This window comes from Hesperophylax consimilis, chromosome 3, assembly GCF_061612785.1.
Source record: "Hesperophylax consimilis isolate HC1 chromosome 3, BYU_Hcon_1.0, whole genome shotgun sequence".
NCBI classification, from domain to species: Eukaryota; Metazoa; Arthropoda; class Insecta; order Trichoptera; family Limnephilidae; genus Hesperophylax; species Hesperophylax consimilis.
In genome coordinates, this window is record NC_142838.1 from 3,797,270 (window position 1) to 3,817,427 (window position 20,158).

The window sequence follows — 20,158 nt, forward strand, 5'->3', positions numbered from 1 at the left end:
GCGTCCAAGAGTGACAAACGTTTGAATCCATCCCTACAAATCTGGTTTAAGAAGATGGGTCGAGAGGCAGTTAATTCCAACGTTTTGAGGTAGTTTTTAGGTTAGATATTTGAATGGTTTGTATGAGAAAATAAACATTCTTCTATGGAAAAATATTTTAATAAGGTAAACAAAATTGGAATTTACAGAAGTTATTTTTCTTTTTTACTTCTACCATAATTCTAGAATCTAGAATCACCTCCTGAAATTTTATTAATATCGCACTTTATTGTATAAAGACACCCTGTATACTTGTTTACAGCCATGTAGTAAGGTCCTTTTCAAATTTTGTTTTGTTGCACAGAGGAAACTAATGGATATTTAATATTGCTGATTTATTAAGAATCTCTTCAATTTTGTTGTAAATCTGGTTAAAAACTGAATTGTGGTCCTTTAGCGAATAAATTGACAGGTTTCATAGTAAGCTTTTATCACGATGTCGGAATACGTATTAATAAGAATCCTAATACTAAAGAATTTTGTCATTGTACATTATCAAGGCAAATTAAAGTGCATGAACACGTGTTCCAATTTAATATAAATTTACTACAAGTTTATCAGAAAGCGGTCTGCAATCCCGTTCCTAACCATATTCCCAATAATTTTAAGAAATATTTAATGAATTAACAATATTAATTTTTCATGGTGTGGGTTGAGTGTTTTAGTGAAAACTTTTGAATGCCCTTCAGTACTGTCTAACCCACAAAAGTTTTCACGAGTTTTTCAACCCACACCAAGAAAAATGAATATTGCTGATTCCTTAAATATTTGCTCAAATTATTTAAACAAACATATGTTAATATAATTATATATACAAATATATGTTTATATAAATTTCGTTTTCGAACTATCCTGTATTTTATTTTAAATATACATTACAGTAAATTTATTTGTTTTACCATTGTAAATTCGAAATCTGCGTAAAACCTTTCTTTACATCTTTTTACTTTATTTTTCTTTGTTTTAGTTTCTCAACTCTCTTTTAATTTTTTTTTAACATATTGATTCTCTAGAGCATTAATTTAACAAAATCAAAACAAAATTTCATGGAATGGAGAAAAAGCAGACATGTTTTTAATTATTAATTTATTGTTTAATCTTCTATCTATTTCTACACTTCCTTTCAATTTATTTTCTTTTTTATATATTTTTGATTCTCTGGCGCATTAATGTCACCAAATCAAAAGTAAGATTTCACGGAATGGTTAAAAAGCTTACATGTTTCTATTTTTTTAAATTTTTATAATTAAATATATTTATTTCTTTCTTGCATATTTTTTAATTCCCTATTTTTATTTTTTTTGCTTATTTTTATTCTCTATTTTCTTTTAATTTCCTTTCTTTCTTTTATCTATTTTTGATTCTCTAGCTTATTAATTTCATCTAAATAAAAGTAAAATTTCAATTTGAAAAACTCACATGTCAATAATTTTTTACTATATAGCTATTTTGGAATTATCATATTTGAATATTCTTTTAGTCTATTCTCTACGTTTATAATATTAAAAATATATAGTTAGCAACTTCTTGTATCAACCAAGAAAACTTTTAAAATTATTTATAAAGTGCAATAATTAAGTAAAAATCAATACACAAGACAAAACAAGAATCGCATTTAATAAATCTGCCTATTTCTGACTGTCCTAAAACAGGTTAATCTCTTAGTTGGACAGCCAAAGATCATTGTAATATGTAATATGTAATGTTTTTTAAAAATTAATAAAGAAATAAATAAATATAATTTGGTTATATATTAGTAATATATATATTTATACTCCAAATTATACACATATATGTGGTCGTTGTAAGATTTAGTTATTTAAAAATGTTCTCCATGAATCTAGATGATCGAAATATGCGTGTTTTCTTAAGCCAATCTTTTGGATAATATAAATATCTCTGGCCTTTACTGAATTTCCATAAAAGAACGTATAATTATCTCTGTTTTTGTATCGTAACAACTGCATTTCGCAGAACATACTCTCTTCACAAGGGAAAAGCGACTCTCGTGTATTTGACTGGTGAAAAATATTTATCCAAGTAATTAGCGCGCACGAATTTTTAGGGAATAAAAGGATTTTTTTAAAATACGAACTATGTCCTGATTTCAAACATTTCACCTGGAAAGACCTGCATTTTGGCGTACAGGGAAATAGCAGGCGACGAGTATGTCATTTGAATAAAGCAAAAAGTCACATTTCACACGGCGACTTTTCATGGTATTATCCACATACATTTCTTTATGACCTGAATGATTTTGCGCCTCTTCGTTATTTATGACATTGAACGAAAAAGTATTCAAAGGTTTATTTCTTGTAAGTTATTTTTGACAAGCCGGTGAAACGTAGGTGTGGTTCAAAGCACCCATAAAGAGAGTATTGTACATGATATTTACATCAAAATTTGTGAAAACGGTAAGACCATAAAATTAGCATTTTTGTTAGACAAAATGCTTCCCGTGGTGCAGTTTTCAGCATTCATGTCAAATCCTTGAATCGTTGGTTTGAGCGTTTATTTTAAAATAGTTTATGGTGTTATCTGTTGGATTTGGTGAATGACTCATTTACTTGCATACGTGATTTCAATAGAAAAATAGGGTATCTAGAATTTTGGATATATATATACAAAGAGTTGTACGACTTTAGTGTTCGATTATCCACGTAGATTATTATGTAAGTGGTCAAAATTGAATGATACACATTATTAGTACTAAGGTAATCAAATACTTACGCTGGTTTATGCCAATAGTCTGATTAAAGAAGGCTAAATGCAGGAAATTCCGATAATGGAAGACTGATCAAAGAAGTGAAGCTAGCAGTCCATGACGGAGTGCCGGTACCTACCCTGATGTATGACAGTGAGGAATGGAACTGGAAGAGGAAGAATAAAAAAATACTGAATGCTGTAGAAATGAGATCCCCCCGGTGTATGTGTCGTAACACCATGTATGATAGTATGAGAAATGTGGAGATTCAAAAATAATGAGAGGTACTATGAGTAAGATTACGAAAAAAACGCTTAGATGATTTGAGCATGTAGAGAGAATGAACGAAGTCGGAGACGACCGAGGAAGACGTGGCACGTTAAAGTGAACCAGATACTTAAGTTGGACCATGTCAACAGTCCGAATAAAAGAAGAGTATATATGAGACGATGTATGAATGTGAATGAGGCAAGGAGTGTGAGCCAAGATCGAGTTATTTGACGGTGTCTGCTACTGTGTCCTCCTACCCTAAAGTGGTTCGCTACGTTGGGTAATTTAGCTTGGAATGCCCGAGTTAATCGGATGAGGTGTGTTCAAGAAGCACCTGCTCACCAGCTGCGAGGCGTTCCAGATCGGGAGACGCTGGTTTGGGGAGAATCTTTGATTTCTCCAACTGTTCTTCCGACCCATCGCCTCGCGCCGCAGGCATATATTCGACCGTTCAGGTCCACGTCTTCCTTCACTTTCCTACCCTTGCGGGGAAACGACATGATAGTTAGTTAAGTTATACTAGTCTCTCACCTTAACATTCCCGTACTTCCATGTGAAGAAGACCACGATGGGCAGGCAGCAGATAACCCCGCAGTCCAGCAGCAGGATAGCCGTTCGCATGAGCCAGTTGAGGGACACCACACACGGAGAGTTGTCCGTGCACGCCTCGCAGCCTTCCGCGCAAGGCAGGCACTCGAACACACCCAGACCGATGTAGCGGTTCTCTTCTCCCTGGAACAAACAAACAAAGGTTAATACATTTCTTGTAGAGTCGGGTACCTGCATTTAATTGAATGATGCCGCGAAAAGATCGTCACGAAGAAAAGAAAAAAACGTCGCAAGAAAAAATAATCCATACCCATTAGAAATTATTATTACCGATTCGGACAGGCCCGTAACGTCGAAAGACCGGAAACTCCCGAATCTGTTCCCCTCGCATTGTTACTCGGATGGTAATAGTAAAACAAAGATAATAGCACCGTAATTTTTCACCATTCTCCAGTATTATGTAAAATAAACGAGTTTTTAAAGTAATCACATACATTTTTTTTGAGTTCAGTCTAGCCTAGTAACTCAAATTATAAGCAAAAAAATTACGTCTCGATCAATCTTGAATTTGTCACTGTTAAACGAGATACAAAATAAAATAAATAAATGAAATAACACTCTCAAAGTAGTGCGATATGTGAATATTGCATCGACAATACTGGTCACTGCAAGACCCTTCAGCATTTTATTGACAGGTTTATGCGGTTATTCTTAGGGCCAGTTGTTTTACAGAATTTTAACAACTAATTATAATAATAATTCTTTATTCCAGGATGTGGGGAGGTGAGTGCAATCCCACACATTCCATATAGAGTATAAGTACATATTTACAGACTCTAAGAAGCGTATATTTTGCCCTTTTCCAATCTATAGCAACATATGGTATAGTGGGATAGGGTGGTTGTGCTGAATCCATTATTAACCCTATTATTACAGTTCAAAAACTAATTTTGAGAATTATATTTAAATGCCAACCTACCCATCCCTCTAATGAACTCTTTGCTTAAATCTGGGTCTTAGATATACGACAGCTATTTACTAAAGAAAGCATTTGTTACATACGAAAAAATAACCTACTGGTGGCTCCACAACACCAAGCTCACACCCGCTTTTCATCAAACCTGGGTTGCGTGGTTCCTCAAACTAAAACCTCATTCGCTCAGCGGCAATTCTGGTTTGCATTGAGTACCGACTTAAAGTCAAGTAATTTTATATCCATATTTACTGCCCGTGTAAATCAATGGATATTTGAAAGGGGACGACCTTTCTTATAGATTATATGAGTTCCTAACACAAAAAAAAAAAAATTATGAAAACTTTTTTCCAACTTGTCTCATATCACGAAAATTAAAATTAAGTGTTGAACATAAACATGTTGTCTTAAAGATAATACCTACGATAAATTAACATGAACACAAACAGTTACATGCATTAAACAATCTATATTAATTATGTTTATATTTTAATCTTATGTTTAGTATTTTAAATTTTTATTTGTATCTTTTAAAATATACATATAGTTTTTCAGTTTACTTTTAATTTTAATATATTTGTTTTTAGTTTTATTTCATGTATGATTCATACTTGCATACTTATGTTTCTATAAAATAGTATTTTTTAGTTCTTTTATGTTATTTTTATTATTATTTCATGTATAACTACTACAACACGGGCATTAGCCTAGTATGGTAGTTAAAAAAATGTCAAAAATGTAACATGTAAACATTTATTAAATAATAAAAAAATAAAATAAAAAAATAAAAAAAATTTAAATCGGTTCCATGATAACTCAACACAGTGACAATTCAACACACTTTTAAAAAGTAATATAAAGTCATTAGAAACGATGACATTTTTTTAACCTATCCTAACCTAACCTACTTAACCCAGTTAATAAAGTTTTTGTTTCATCACTTTCCATGACTTTATATAACTTTTTAAAAATGTGATGATTTATCCGGTCACCATATAAAGTAGTATACATATGTACATATATACATACATATATGCATATACGAATACATACATATACACAACATACATATATTTACATACATGTATATTATTCCTCACACATGTAAACAATATATACACCTCTATCTGACTACGAGAAGCAAGATACCGACACTATCCCACTCACTCATCAAGAAATCCTCAAGCGCCTTCCTGAAACTGTCGTATTTGGCAATTGACTATATTTCTATTGGTAAATTGTTGAAGATTTTAGGAGTAAAAAAATTAAATTTTGACTGCGCCATTGAGTTTCTTGTTGTTGGAATAGTATAGTTGGATTGGTTGGAATATCTTGTGTTATAGGTAGATTCAAAAATGTTATTTTTCGTATGTTTGAATTTGTAGTAGGAGGAAAAGTGTTTGATGTATATCACTATGGGCCAGTTATCGAACAACATAACTTCAACAGAACTGTCCTAGAACTTCATTAAGTTCGAAATTTGTCCAAATTCTGCGAAACCACCCGTCCTAATCGATCAAATAGCAATGGCTTTCGATGATGCTGACCGGTAATTTATTGAAAAAAGATTATTTTTTCCAGATCAAGGTCAGAAAGGAAAGCTCGGTGTTCTCGTGTCTAGAGCACTCAACTGGAACTAAAGTAAGAGCGATCAATTACCAACTTGAGAAAATCGTTTTTCTTTGGACTATTTTTAAGATGCTTTTTGTTACTCGCTTAAAATGACGAGTTAATGCAAATTTCATGGATGGTGGGTATATAAATAATAGTTTTTATCGTATTTCATAATATGTGTAACTACTCTAAGCTAAAACCAGACAATTCCCCATTCATACTAAACCTACAATATATTAAAATTGTGTATTTTTTCAATGTGATTACAGTCACAACTGTCCGGAATCAGTGGGACTATGGTATCCCAAAATGGGGTATTTATGAGGCTGAACAAAGTGGGGAAGGGAAGAAGGTAAACAAGTGGAAGAGGAAGATTGAGAAGTACCTGGCTTTTAAGTTCCGGTCACCAAACACGACTAAAGCCATTTAAACAACGTTTCAATTCTGGATGAAGATCTTTCACCAGGGTGAGACTGAAAGTATCCACCCCTTCAATCGTACCATATCTAAAGTAACCTGGGAATCATAACGACATAAGTGATAAAGTTGTCTAAAAACAATATTCAAGGCGCGGTCTGGTATAATGGACGGATCTACGGTCGGTTTTGCCCAAGCTGGCCTGGAAAATCGATCTTTGCGTTGGGTTTATTTGAATTATTTCTGATGAATGTATTACTAAAATCTCAAATGTTTCTAGAGGGATCCCTAGGAAAGTTACTAATTCATGCCGATAATTTTATAGAAGAAGCTTTTTCTATAAAATAAAAAGTACTAAATTTAAAAAGAAAGAAACAATATTTTCATCGTAAAGTCATGTTTTTATTAATCTTAAATAAAAACCACTTATATCTGAAGGGATTAATCTAGAAATATTTTTGCTGTAATATAAGAAGTAATTAAAATGTGAGCATCGAGCAAAACTCCGTTATTAAGCACGTGTTATTGACTGAGCATAATTAAACTCGTCCGTTTTTCATTTTTCTGTCTGTAAATTTGTTTATACATTTCGTTTCAAGATGGAAGCGTTTCAAGATGGTGGATAGATATTCTTTTTTGAAATGTGAAATGTGTGTGAAAAAATTGAATAATATAATATTGTTCATTTTTTCATTATACTGTAGGTACCATAATGCCGGAAGAAAGTTTAAAAAAGAGGTCTACTTCATCTTCACAAAATACTAATAAATTTATCCTTATGTTTATTCACTTAAAAATATTGTTTATAAATTCGTACCTGTATTCACAAAACAACCAAAAAAATACAGAAGATCAATTACGTTGTGTGACGAAGCAATGTCCCTGTCCTTTGTTTGGTATTTGCGTCGGGCTGAACACAACATCTTTAAAATAATACATAATATCACCGATAAATAATGGAACTTCCATTGAGACCGTACGACCGTGATCTTATGTTTTTACCATGAAAGGGTTTCAAAATCAAATTGTTATCCATTTCTTTGCTATCCTTGCTCCCAACTATCTGGAGTCAGTGAAACTATGGCATCTCCAATTGGACTATCTTGTGAGGCTGGAGATAGTGGGGAGGGGAACAAGAAGGTGGAGAAGCACCTGGCTATTAAGATCACGGCCAAATCCATTTTAAGCCACGTTTCAATTCTGAATGGTGGTCTTACGCAAGACAGTATCTTCAACTCTGGAATGTGCCGCAAATATACTATATATTATTTTAAATGAGTAATTTGTGAAATAACACAAATTAATCAAACAAAATTTACTTGCGCACGCCGGTATTTTATCCCGCTACCTCCAGCTTGCTAGTTGAGAGCCTTACCCCCAGACCACAAAGGCAGTCATTTGTTCAAAATCAAGTTTTTAACTACATATTACTTATATAAATTTGAAAGTACCTTTCATTTCATTTTATCTAAATTTATACAACAATTTGTTGCTGGTGGTAATCATGGCAATGTTAGATTTGAGTAAGATATCATTGTTTATGGTACCTTCATGAAAAAAATATGAAAAAAATAATTTGTACAGAGCCGTTTTTGTGAAAAACCACTTCAAGGGCGCCATGGGGGTACATTTAGATAAAACTAGCTACGATATAATAGATATAAAACTAGATAATGTAAAAGACAAAAAAGGGAGATCTCAAATCATTTATGTAAGTATAGAAGGTTATTAACTTTCGTCATCGAGTACCCAAGAGTCCAATACAGCTAAACCGCTGGTTAAATTGTTCATTTTCTTCATAACTTAATTGTATTTTTTGCCTACCTTACTAGATGTAACCTGTTTTGAGGTAGACGATAGGAATTTACCATAAAAAATATTTCAGCGCAATTTTCTTGAAAGATTAGGTGGTGTTGAATTTAAATATGTCAAACAAAATAATTAACAAAGTGTGTAGTGTTAAAAAAATTCAATTATGCTTAATTATCAAAACACATTTAACAACTATCATGAAAACGCTAATCTTTGCTTTTACCATAAAATGAGTTAGTAAATAATTATTTCTAAAAACTAACAATCTCATGTCACCAACGAAGCTGAGCGTGATTACAGGTCAGCACAGAGTCACATATTTTAACGCATTTACCACCTCTTGAGTTGTCAAAGCTGTGACTAATAAGTTTTCCTCATATTATGTATATATGAAGCCAATAATAAATAATCCGCAATACCGTGACTTTTGTACAGAAATGATGTCGAAATAATATATAACGTAGGGTATAGAATTATTAATTAAAAAAACTTGTCCTTTGAGAGTCTAAGAGGATTGAAATAATTGGCTTATGTAGAATATTCTTAAGCCTTTTTTAAATCAAGTTCACAAAGTCAAGATTTTGGAAATATATCAAAAAACTTATACAATCGTCTCGCGATCATATTTTTTGCAGTGTCTTTTTTTTGGACAATTGTTTTTATCAACTATTTCTACGGGGTTTACTTAGAAATATAATAGATGAAAAGACGAATAATAAGTCATATAACCTCTGTGCGGCAAATGTCACAAATTTACATCTTCGTCAATCAAGATTAATTTGAATGGATTTTTTAATTAGTTTAAAAACATGCAGTTCTAAACACCACAAGCGCATTTATAGCCGAAATTTGTTATCCAAAAATCTTATTAGCATATTTTCACAAGCATTAAAAACTAATGTATTTTAAATTATACTGCCAATCTAAATTTAACAATAAAATAATTACAACATGTACATTGTACACGTGCGCATTCTGATGAATGAATATGATTAATTATTATATTCTGATGAATGAATATGATTTGACTGGCGTAAAAAAAATAACAATAGTCAAAAGTTTTTCTACCCGTTAAAACAGATAAGATTGATTTTGCCTTTTTAGAGACTTATTAAAAAAAATGTATATTGAAAGAGCGTAGCGAAGATCTGCTTTAAATTTTTTTTAAAGCATTTTTGCATTTCGTCGTCACATTTTGCCTGTCATAAATTTGTTTTTACTTTCCGTTTTCTCAAGGTAGTGATCGTTTTAATGATTCTGTAAAGATTTTGGCATTTTTAAATATTCTTGTGGTGTCTACCTGCATGTTTGAAAAAAGAATTGTCATTTAGATAATTCAATAATTCCTCCTTTGAAATAATATTTTTTTAATAAAAAAATAAGGTGTATAATTAAGTGTATACGTATTTAATTAGATACTTACAAATCTCATGATTTTAGAGACAATTTTGGTTTAGATTTTTTGATACTTATTTAATAGGTACTTTAAATATATTTTATTTTCAGGAACACCTTTTTCGATTAAAGGGTCGTCTTTCGAAAGTTAGATAATGCACTTTAACTGTGAACAAATAATTTTAACCGTGAACCAATAACTGTAACCGGGAACCAATAAATTTAACTTAGTACATCATGAAATCAGAGTTCAATGTCATCTATCTAAATTGGTTGGTTTTCACGCGATCAAATTATTTTCCATAAATCCTTTGTAAAAAATTCAGACACCTCTACTTACAATTCCAGAAAGAAATTACTCTCGTACAAAATATGTTTAAAATACGTTTTGTAACGTCAATGTATATTATAAATTACCTTTTTTCTATAAATCAAAAGCACACAACTCAATTTTAATATACAAACACATAATAAGTTACATTTACATTCATTATACAATTTATTAATACATATTTTTACCGGTATAAATTATTATTCCACTTCCAATAATTGATTGTTACACTGCTTTCTGCTTGCCTTATTATTTCGTTTATGTCCCATAACATTATATATTATATTCTATTAAAATATCTGTAATTGTACTACGTCCCATCTCAAGCACGACAAAGATTTTCAACTGGGTTGTGTTATTAAAAAACCAAATAGCTTTTCAATATACTTGAACCACAGTATCCCTGTTAAGCAATTGTGAATATTAAAAGAGGTAATACATAAAAAAAATTATAAAATATCGCCTCCTCCTACCTAAACTATCGTAACTCACATAATGGTAATTTAGAGTTTTTAACGTATCTAGTTTTGATGTTGTACAAAATTTTATGCTGGAATTAACAACAAATGTAACATTCTTACATATTTTAATAATTAAACACACATGTTAACAGGTTCTTTACACAGTCATTTACCGTAACTCCTTTGTGCTGTATGGCCAAAAAAACTTAAACCTCCTCTCCTCAACAATCATGATTTTAAAAATACGATAGTTTACGTAGGAGGGGTCGTTGTGTATATAAATAAATGCTTGGTGCGAAGAATAAATTGAACTTTGAGTCTAGTTCCTAAATCAGCTTTGCCATAACTTAAAAACAAGCCAGTTTCTTGCAGTGCATAACTTCCTGATTGGATTAAGATAGTTTTGAAAGTATTGTACGGCACATTATTTCATTTGCATTTCTCTTCAAATGGCCTTTGTTTGAGAGCGAATCTAGCATTAAAACTTCGTAGCACATTTCGATGCATATTCAAAAGAGCATTACAGACTAATTTGCATTCGCATAATATAATGTGAGTGAAATGTGGAAACTTATTTCCTTAATGCGCGAGAATGCACTCATGGTTATGACGTAATGTGCTCGAACTAGCAAATCCATTCGCTTCACTGATGTTAATGCTTATTGCTGTTTGGTTATCAGTGACACTCTACAACTAGAATTCCCACCCCCAGATATGAAAAAATTACGTTAATAAAAAAATACAATATGTTTAATTCATGATGTTTTGCTAATTTTTGATGTCTATGAAAGATAATTTTCCGTGAATTATTTGTCGATTTTCTGCCATTGTTCTTTATTACTCATTTCCGAGGGCTAATAAAGAGGCTAACGCGCTAAACTTGATGAATCGAACATCTCCACTTTTCATAGTTCAGGTAAGAAATCGCCTTTAACCGAGTTCCATAAGAATGCGTGCTACGCTCCATATAATATTTCCATCGACGCACACAAGGCCGAATGATTAATTTATGCCTGAGAAGAGAGTACCTAAGAACATCTTTCATAAAATAACCTAAGTAGGGTTAGTTGGAGTCAGGTGCTTGTAGTAATCTGATTCAAAATATTTCGTATTAAATTATTTAAATATTTTGAATTAGTAATTAAAGTAAGTGGTGGACAACCTCCAATGAGCACGTACGCAACGTTTGCATTACTACGTTTCAAGGGCAACGTGCGCAATTGTCAATAATTGTAATATCGCGATTTTCAATGGAATTCATATTATAAATCACTTCGCAATGATTTAATAAATCTAATTTTTGTTTATCTCTAATTTCGACAGCAAATATCAGTTAACGTCAAATGCCAAAACAAACATAACCTTAAACGTAAAATCAGCTGGTTGGAAGGCCTCCCACTACCATCATCATTCTTTCACACGTCCGTCGTCGATCTGGAGTGCACAAATTGGCGTTGAGATTGCGTGTGACAAATGTGTTTGTGAAGCATCTATTTTCATAGAAAATTCATACATTATAAGTTGTCCAGATGTCTTAATGCGTTGCGTACATTGTGTACGTGGGCCCAGTGTGTTTTACATAAATACAGGTAAGCAAGAAGTAAAACAGGCAAGCGGTGCGTGGTTTTAGTTGCATATTTAAGGAAATTTTAATAAACGTTTTTATTAACATTTCCTTTAGTTAAATAAATGCATTTAAAGTATTTTCACGAATTAATAAAATTTAGAAAAATTAATAAAATTGTACAAGCATTGTGAATAAATACAACAACCTCGATGATATGCTAAATGCGAGAATGTAAAACAGAAATTTGGAATACTGATAGTTAATTATTATATTAATATACTGCCATCTGCAGGCCGTGTGCGAGTCCACACGGGGAGAAATCGCGCACCCGGTTTATGTCGTTTCCTTACCGGACCGTGAGGTCGCCGCCTTAAACTTGATCTGCTCAGTACATCGAAGCCTTTATTTGCTTCTTCTGCATTGAAATTTACCAATGATCATAGAATCTGCAGGTTAAAAATCACGATTTGCGAACAATTTTAGATAAAATTATCGAAGAAAACAAACACTTTGTGGCTTGACATTATACAAAATGAAACAAACACTTAGTTTTAAACCACTTTATTTCGAGTTATATTCGTCGACCGGTTTCGATTGGACTCAATCTTCATCAGGACAATAAAATATAATACTAAATTATAATACAGAGTAAGGTATAAGGTAAACATAAAAGAAAGAGAAAGTATGTAGTAAAGGGAGAGAACATCAGAGACTGGTTGGTGGAGGGGGTGGGGAAGGGGTAGGGGGGAGGGGTTGGGGGAGGACCAAAGGAAGGGTGGGGGTTACGGGTTAGGTTGGAGCAAGGAAAAAACTTTAAAATCGGGCTGTTGGTTAATTCTATCTGTTTATTTAAAATTTGGGAATTATTTTTCGTTGATTTAGAAATTTCCAAAGCTTCTAAGTTATTCAGGCGTATTCCTATTTTATTTTTATGAATTATTTGGACTCCCGTATTTTTATTAAATGTGTGGTTAGTATTGATTAAATGTTCGGCAAATTCTGAGAAGCCTGTGTTTGTTAAGCACCTGATATTTTTATTTTATTTTATTTATTTATTTAACGCCCAGAGGGCTTTTACATGGTTGGTAGTATAATTTTAATTTGACAAATACTTTCAAACATAAAAAATAAGAATAAAATTCCATTTGATAAAAGCTATGTAACAAGTTATACAAACACAAGAAACAAAAACAGAAAATTACAGCTATTTGTTGGTTTACATGATGTGTTTAGGAGTATTGTTGAAATAAATGTTTTAAATGATCCACAAAACTTGCCAAGTTGGTATTGAATATGTCAACATCACCCAAGTAATGATTTCCCATGGTGTGAAGTCGTTGTATCGGAGAGTGGGCAATGTAGTTACGCTTATGTGTGCTGCTGTAGAATATTGTATTTTGTCGTGTTGTTACTGTGGGTGTATGTATGTTTATAAGTTGCAGGAGTTCACAACAGTCGAATTTAGAGTTAAGTATTTTGAATAAGAACGTAAATCGTTTATTTTACGTCTATCTTCTAATGTATGTATTTTTAGAGTATTTAATAAGAAATTGTATTTTAAGTCTTCGGACAGGGATATTTAATTTAAAATTTATAAAACGTAGAATTTTTTTTTGTATTCGCTCAATGTTGTTAATGTGAATTGTATAAGATGGAGACCAAAATACTGAGTTATATTCAATTAGACTTCTTACTAGAGATACGTATAATAGTTTAATGGCTTGCAAAGAATTAAAGTTTTTAGTTGTTCTTAATACGAAGCCTAGTGTTTTCATACCTTTGTTCACAATTTGATGGATATGATTGGTGAAACTTAGTTTTTCGTCCAAAATAATTCCAAGATCTCTCATTTCCGTGACTCTTTCTAAAGCTATGTTATTGATGGAATATTCGAATAAAACAGGATTTTTGTTTCTGAAGAAAGTCAAGGTTTTGCACTTTACTTCTATCCTTCCACTCAAAAATCCAGTTCACACTAGAGATAGGCGTAAACTCCAACTTAAATTTTCTAGATCTCTCTTTAACCATTATTAACAACAAAATTAGCTTCAACATTTATAGAAAACCTACATTTACCGACACTATAATACATAATACCTCCAACCACCCTATGTCACATAAACACTCCTCTTTCCACAGCATGATTCACCGGCTTGTTACTATCCCCTTATCTAATAATAATTTTTCTAATGAACTACTTACAATTAAACAAATAGCCATCAACAACGAATATGACCCCGGTCTAATTGATAAAATCCTCCCAAAAAAACTTCGCCAAATCACAACAAATAAATTCCTATATAATGCCCTCCCAATTATTAATAATAATAATGCTGCCACCCAATGGAGTAGAATTTTGTATATAAGTAAATTGTCTTCCCTTTGCATATCTAAACTTCCTTCAGAAATAAGGCCGGCCTTCTATACTAACAATAACTTAGCAAAAATTTTAATTAATTCTAAAGACAAAGAGGATCAATTAAGCCACTCTGACATCTATAGACTAAATTGCAACGATTGCCCAGCAACCTATATAGGAAAAACCGCGCGAAATATAAATATTAGAGTTAAAGAACATATCAGGTGCTTAACAAACACAGGCTTCTCAGAATTTGCCGAAAATTTAATCAATACTAACCACACATTTAATAAAAATACGGGAGTCCAAATAATTCATAAAAATAAAATAGGAATACGCCTGAATAACTTAGAAGCTTTGGAAATTTCTAAATCAACGAAAAATAATTCCCAAATTTTAAATAAACAGATAGAATTAACCAACAGCCCGATTTTAAAGTTGTTTCCTTGCTCCAACCTAACCCGTAACCCCCACCCTTCCTTTGGTCCTCCCCCAACCCCTCCCCCTACCCCTTCCCCACCCCCTCCACCAACCAGTCTCTGATGTTCTCTCCCTCTACTACATACTTTCTCTTTCTTTTATGTTTACCTTATACCTTACTCTGTATTATAATTTAGTATTATATTTTATTGTCCTGATGAAGATTGAGTCCAATCGAAACCGGTCGACGAATATAACTCGAAATAAAGTGGTTTAAAACTAAGTGTTTGTTTCATTTTGTATAATTTTAGATAATATAGTTGACGAATAAATTTCCCAAAACGACGCGTTCGAGTATCTTGACTGTCTTTAAAATAATACCACATAGTACACTTCTTAACTTAGGGAGCATTTTTCTTCACTCGTAATAAACATAATTTTTGTGGTTAAAAAATGTTGTCCTGTGTATTTTAAGTTTTATCGAACGCAGCCTCGTAGACTTATTCGGTTCACACAGTTTCAGTTTATTGGGAAATTGGGAAATGATAATAGCTTTAACGTTAATTGGATACAACGCCCAAAGTTTCTGAACAGGATGCGTATCTGCTATATTCAGTCGTTATCAGTTTACTGGCCATATTTTGAAATAAAATAACACGAGTTAATAATAATAAAACGAGATAAAATAATAGATGTTTCACAGCAGAGTTTCATAGCATTATTAGCAACGCACGCAAAACATCGTCTCTTCACATACCCATAATTTAAATTAATTATTTCCTTAAAATACAATTCTGATATATATTTGGGTAAAGTTAATCAGCTCTATTATAATTAAGAAACACATTAAGGAATTGGTTCTTTCTATAACTTTGTTAATGGTCAAACACAGATATCTGGATAAATATTTTCCATTCTTTCTGATAAAATGAAAGATTATGGGTATTTTAAAAAAATGGATTGTAATTGATTCACTTTGGATTAGAAATTAAATTTAATAATTTGAAAAATGTATCAAATTATGTAAACATTAAGAATTAATAAGTTTTATTGCAAAATAATATTAAAATCATATCAAGTAGTACTAAGCAAGTAGGTACAAAGTTTATTATCTTCATTGTCCTAGGATAGCAGCATTTCTACCTAATCCATCTCATTTCTAACCACTTCATTTTAGTTGTTCCTGTTGATCAGTATTTCTAATACTCTCCATTCTTGGTTTGACAAAAAAAGACTTGATCCACTTACTTTCTAAACCTCATATATATACACATAGGCGCATTAGAATAATAAATGTGTAATAAACCACAGAATTAAACCGTCAACAATATTTTTTTTTTCATTTAAGTAGCGCCCTTTGTGGTAGCCGGACGCGTCCTCCAACAGTTTTGTGTTTTTTTTAGTATTTTCAAGGGAATTGAGGCAAAATCCCTTTGAAATTATTTTTTAATTCAATCAAACAATATTTTAACTTAAATAAAAATAAACTTAACAACCAGTTATTAGAACTTGATAATATGTGATTTTAGTGCAGTGTTTTAAAAGTGAATATTCGAAAATTTTGCTCAAAAATATTCGATATTCGTAACGAACGTCGATCAATAAATGCACCCCAAATTTTTTTATCGGAATTCTTGGAAACTCTGAAGGCAAGTGTTTTGGAAAGCCCAGGGTGATTTATTATCCCGACCGTCGCTTTTTATTGGGGGCAGAATGCACCACTTCAACAATCACCAGGAACAGGATTACATAGAGATGAATGATGGAATTGCCGAACGTCACAGCAGTGCTGCCAGGGTCTCTTATCTATGTGAGGTGTCAGCGTTTTATTTGCAGCAGACACATACCTGGACGGATGATAAACCTCGTGCTGGCACTGTTGGTGGATGCGGTGGACTCTCTCGCTGCAGCAGCTGGTCCAGTTTCTTCACCACCAAAGATTCTTGCTGCAGAGTGTCCATTTTTTATATTCGTCGAACGTCACAGCGGTGCTGCCAAGGTTTAGTATCTGTGAGAGGATATTGTGTCAGCGCTTTGTTGGCAGCAGACACATACCTGGACGGATGACTTACCTCGTGCTGGCACTGTTGGTGGACGCGGTGGACTCTTTCGCTGCAGCAGCTGGACCAGTTTCCTCACCACCTAGGATTCTTGCTGCAGAGTCTCCATCTTCTATCTTCGTGTCACCTGTTCCTGTACTTCATTTTATTTAACTTAACTTCACTTTATTTTTGTAATATTGATATTTCTTGTAATACCTGCATCAACTGTAAAGCGCCCCTGAAGTGAAATTGTCCAATAAATAAATACAGCCCTTAAATAGTTGAAAATAATTTAATTTGTAATAATTATAGGGTCAGTCAGATAAAAGTGAGAGCGAGATTGTTAATCTTTACAGAAGCCATTTTACAGAAATAATACGGGAACCACGTATTTTCAGAGTTTATTTTACATATTAACCTTGAATAAGCTTGCATCATCGTGTATGCTAATAACTTACGAAAATAAATATTCTACATTAACATTTATTGCAAATATATTTTTCAATGCACATATTTAAAAAAAAAATAATTTAAAGATATTCCATTACAAAGTTAACATTGACGACCGTAGAAGCCGTATTTTTTTTATTAATCTATTTCGTAATTTTATTGCCTCTATAGTTGGACGTCCTGTGCATATGTGGTACATAAAGAGATTCTCGTATGTTCGATTTTTTCTTTGTTGGAAATCTAATTTGTTTTGCGTTTCTTGTCACCTTTCCGTGTATCTCGTGATTGTAATTTATTTATCTTTCGAGTTCCTTATAAATCAACTCCGTGTTAATTTCAAGCATAAAATATCCACATTCACCTAGGTAATAATATATAGATCGCTTAGCGGTCATGAAATTCAGCTCCTTCAATATTCGTCTTAGCCATGTTCCGTTCCGTTTTATGTCTAACAGAATAATATCTCAATAGTGTATGATTATTATTATTATTGATGGGAAGGAATAATTATTTTTTATTTTTATTTTTCTAAATAATATATATTTGAGAGTCCTCATTAAAAAAATGTCTTTAAGATGTCTTCGAGTTGTCACCTTCGCTAAGCAATAATAACGTTTTTTAACTCAGCATTTACAAAAAAAACCCTGACAGACAGACAAATAAGACACTGTTTGATGAGAATCTTGCGAAGCGCAAAGAAAAGGTTGTGCGAAAATTGACTTAAAATGAAACAATTAATCGTTCTTACTAAACGGACAAGCTATAAAAAAACTAAGAGGAAAGCAATCAGCTATTTTATTTGGCAATATCGATAATGAAACAAGGGCGGGTTTCTTTCGTAAAATAGATATATATATATATATATATATATATATATATATATATATTGACCTCTTCCCGTAGTATGTTGATCCAGTAAGAAGTTGTTAGACTAAGTTGATCCACCTTTAACACCATATAACTTGGCTATTGTGGAATACATCTGAATGAATTGGCAACAGTGGTACAGTAATTATCAATGTTGCCAGTTTGCCAGAAAAACCATTTGATATACTGTTAATAAAATTTTCAAAATTTGTATGGAAATCGGATGCATAATTTATGTTGATCTACCCAAATTGGCATACTTATGTTGATCTCATATATATTGATCTATTCCCGTAGTATGTTAATCCAGGTAAGAAGTTATTAGACAAAGTTGATCTGTGTCCCTATATATGGTTTTACTAAATGAACCAATCAAGGGGCAATCGGTGGACTGTTCATCACAAGGTTTTATGTGATTCCGTAATCTTTTGTGATATTGAACTCAAAGTATTAGTCTCTAGAGTCGAATATCGCATGAAATGACTGTGAGATGGTACCGTTTCAAATAAAAATGACGTGTTCATTCGACTGTTTGTTGCTTGAATTGTTTATAAGAAATGTATGCGTATTTAGATTGAAACGAAAATTTCGCAAAAACAAATCCATAAAAAAATCATAACTTAGCAGGGGTACATTATTTTAGTCTTCTAGATATCTTATATAATATAATTTTGTGTAATTATCTTTTTCTTTTAAAATGTAATTGTTATTTCTTGTATTTTTTTACATTTTCCTACTAGATGTATGAAAAAATTTGCATACATCTAAATAAAGATTCAAAAACAAAAAAACGGGTTCATAGGGTGAGGTTTGTCTAGGTCCTGGCGGCGGATGCGTTTGCCCATTTACTGCGTGGCGGGCCGGATCAAAAGAAACTGGTTGAGGGATACCTTTCGATCATAAAAATCCAAAATGGCCGCAAAAGGAATAATGTTATGTAGGAAATTTTGAACCTGTATCTTTTAACATCTCTCCTGATTACGCTTCGTGACTTAGTAGGGGAGGCCGGGTTCTTGATTATAATGGGTAATTAATGGATGATTGGACGCGGTTGGAGCTAACTAAAAACTGTCCAAAGAAGCGAAGCTAGCAGTCCACAATGGAGTGCTGGTACCTACCCTAATATATGGAAATGAGGCACAGAATTGGCAGAAGAAGGCTGAAAGTAGACAGAATACTGTAGAAATGAGATCCCTGAGACCGGTCAGTGGTTGAGTGGGCATAGCGCTTGGGTCTCACCCGAGCGTCGCGTGTTCGATTCCTCGGCTGGCTAAGTCCTCCATCACAACACAAGCAACATTTTCGGCTTTCTGTGGTGGTAGTAGGAGATTTTCAAACATTGTTGGGTTATTCGTAACCTGGGAATGTTTGTCTTTCTTTAAAAAAAAAAAAAAATATATGTGCAGTAAAATCATGTTTTTTTTTATTTTTTTTTTATAGTGAATACCTCACAAGAGTCCCAACTGCTCCCGTCTGGAGCCAGAGAGACTATGGCATCCCCAATTGGGGGATGTTGTGAGGCTGAAGGTAAGTGGGGAAGGGAAAGAGGAAGGTGGGGAAGTACCTGGCTATTCAGATCTAGTCACTAAACACGGCTAAAGCCATTTGGAGCAACGTTTCAATTCTGAATGGTGGTCTTACACCAGGGCGATACTGGTAGTATCTTCCACTCTGGAACGTGCCGCAAATATACTATATATTATTTTAATTAATTAATTGTGAAATAACACAAATTAATCAAATAAAATTTATTTGCGCACGCCGGGTTCGAACCCGCGACCTTCGGAATGGCAGTCCAATGCGTTACCACTGGACTATGACAAAATGTGCGTATGCTGTGTCTATTCTACAGATATTTTATAAGAGCCTGTTAAAAGGAGCTAGCAGC

The 20,158-nt window shown here is 32.7% G+C and overlaps 1 protein-coding gene across 1 annotated transcript in view; it reads right to left on the reverse strand.

Annotated features, from left to right (window-relative positions):
• Positions 1 to 20,158, reverse strand: part of LOC149424849 (uncharacterized) — a 658,025-nt gene that overhangs the window by 279,541 nt on the left and 358,326 nt on the right. The window contains exon 6 of the mRNA XM_089647476.1: positions 3,545 to 3,745. Within this exon, the coding sequence (XP_089503602.1) occupies positions 3,545 to 3,745 (201 nt within the window). The remainder of the gene's footprint in view (positions 1 to 3,544; positions 3,746 to 20,158) is intronic.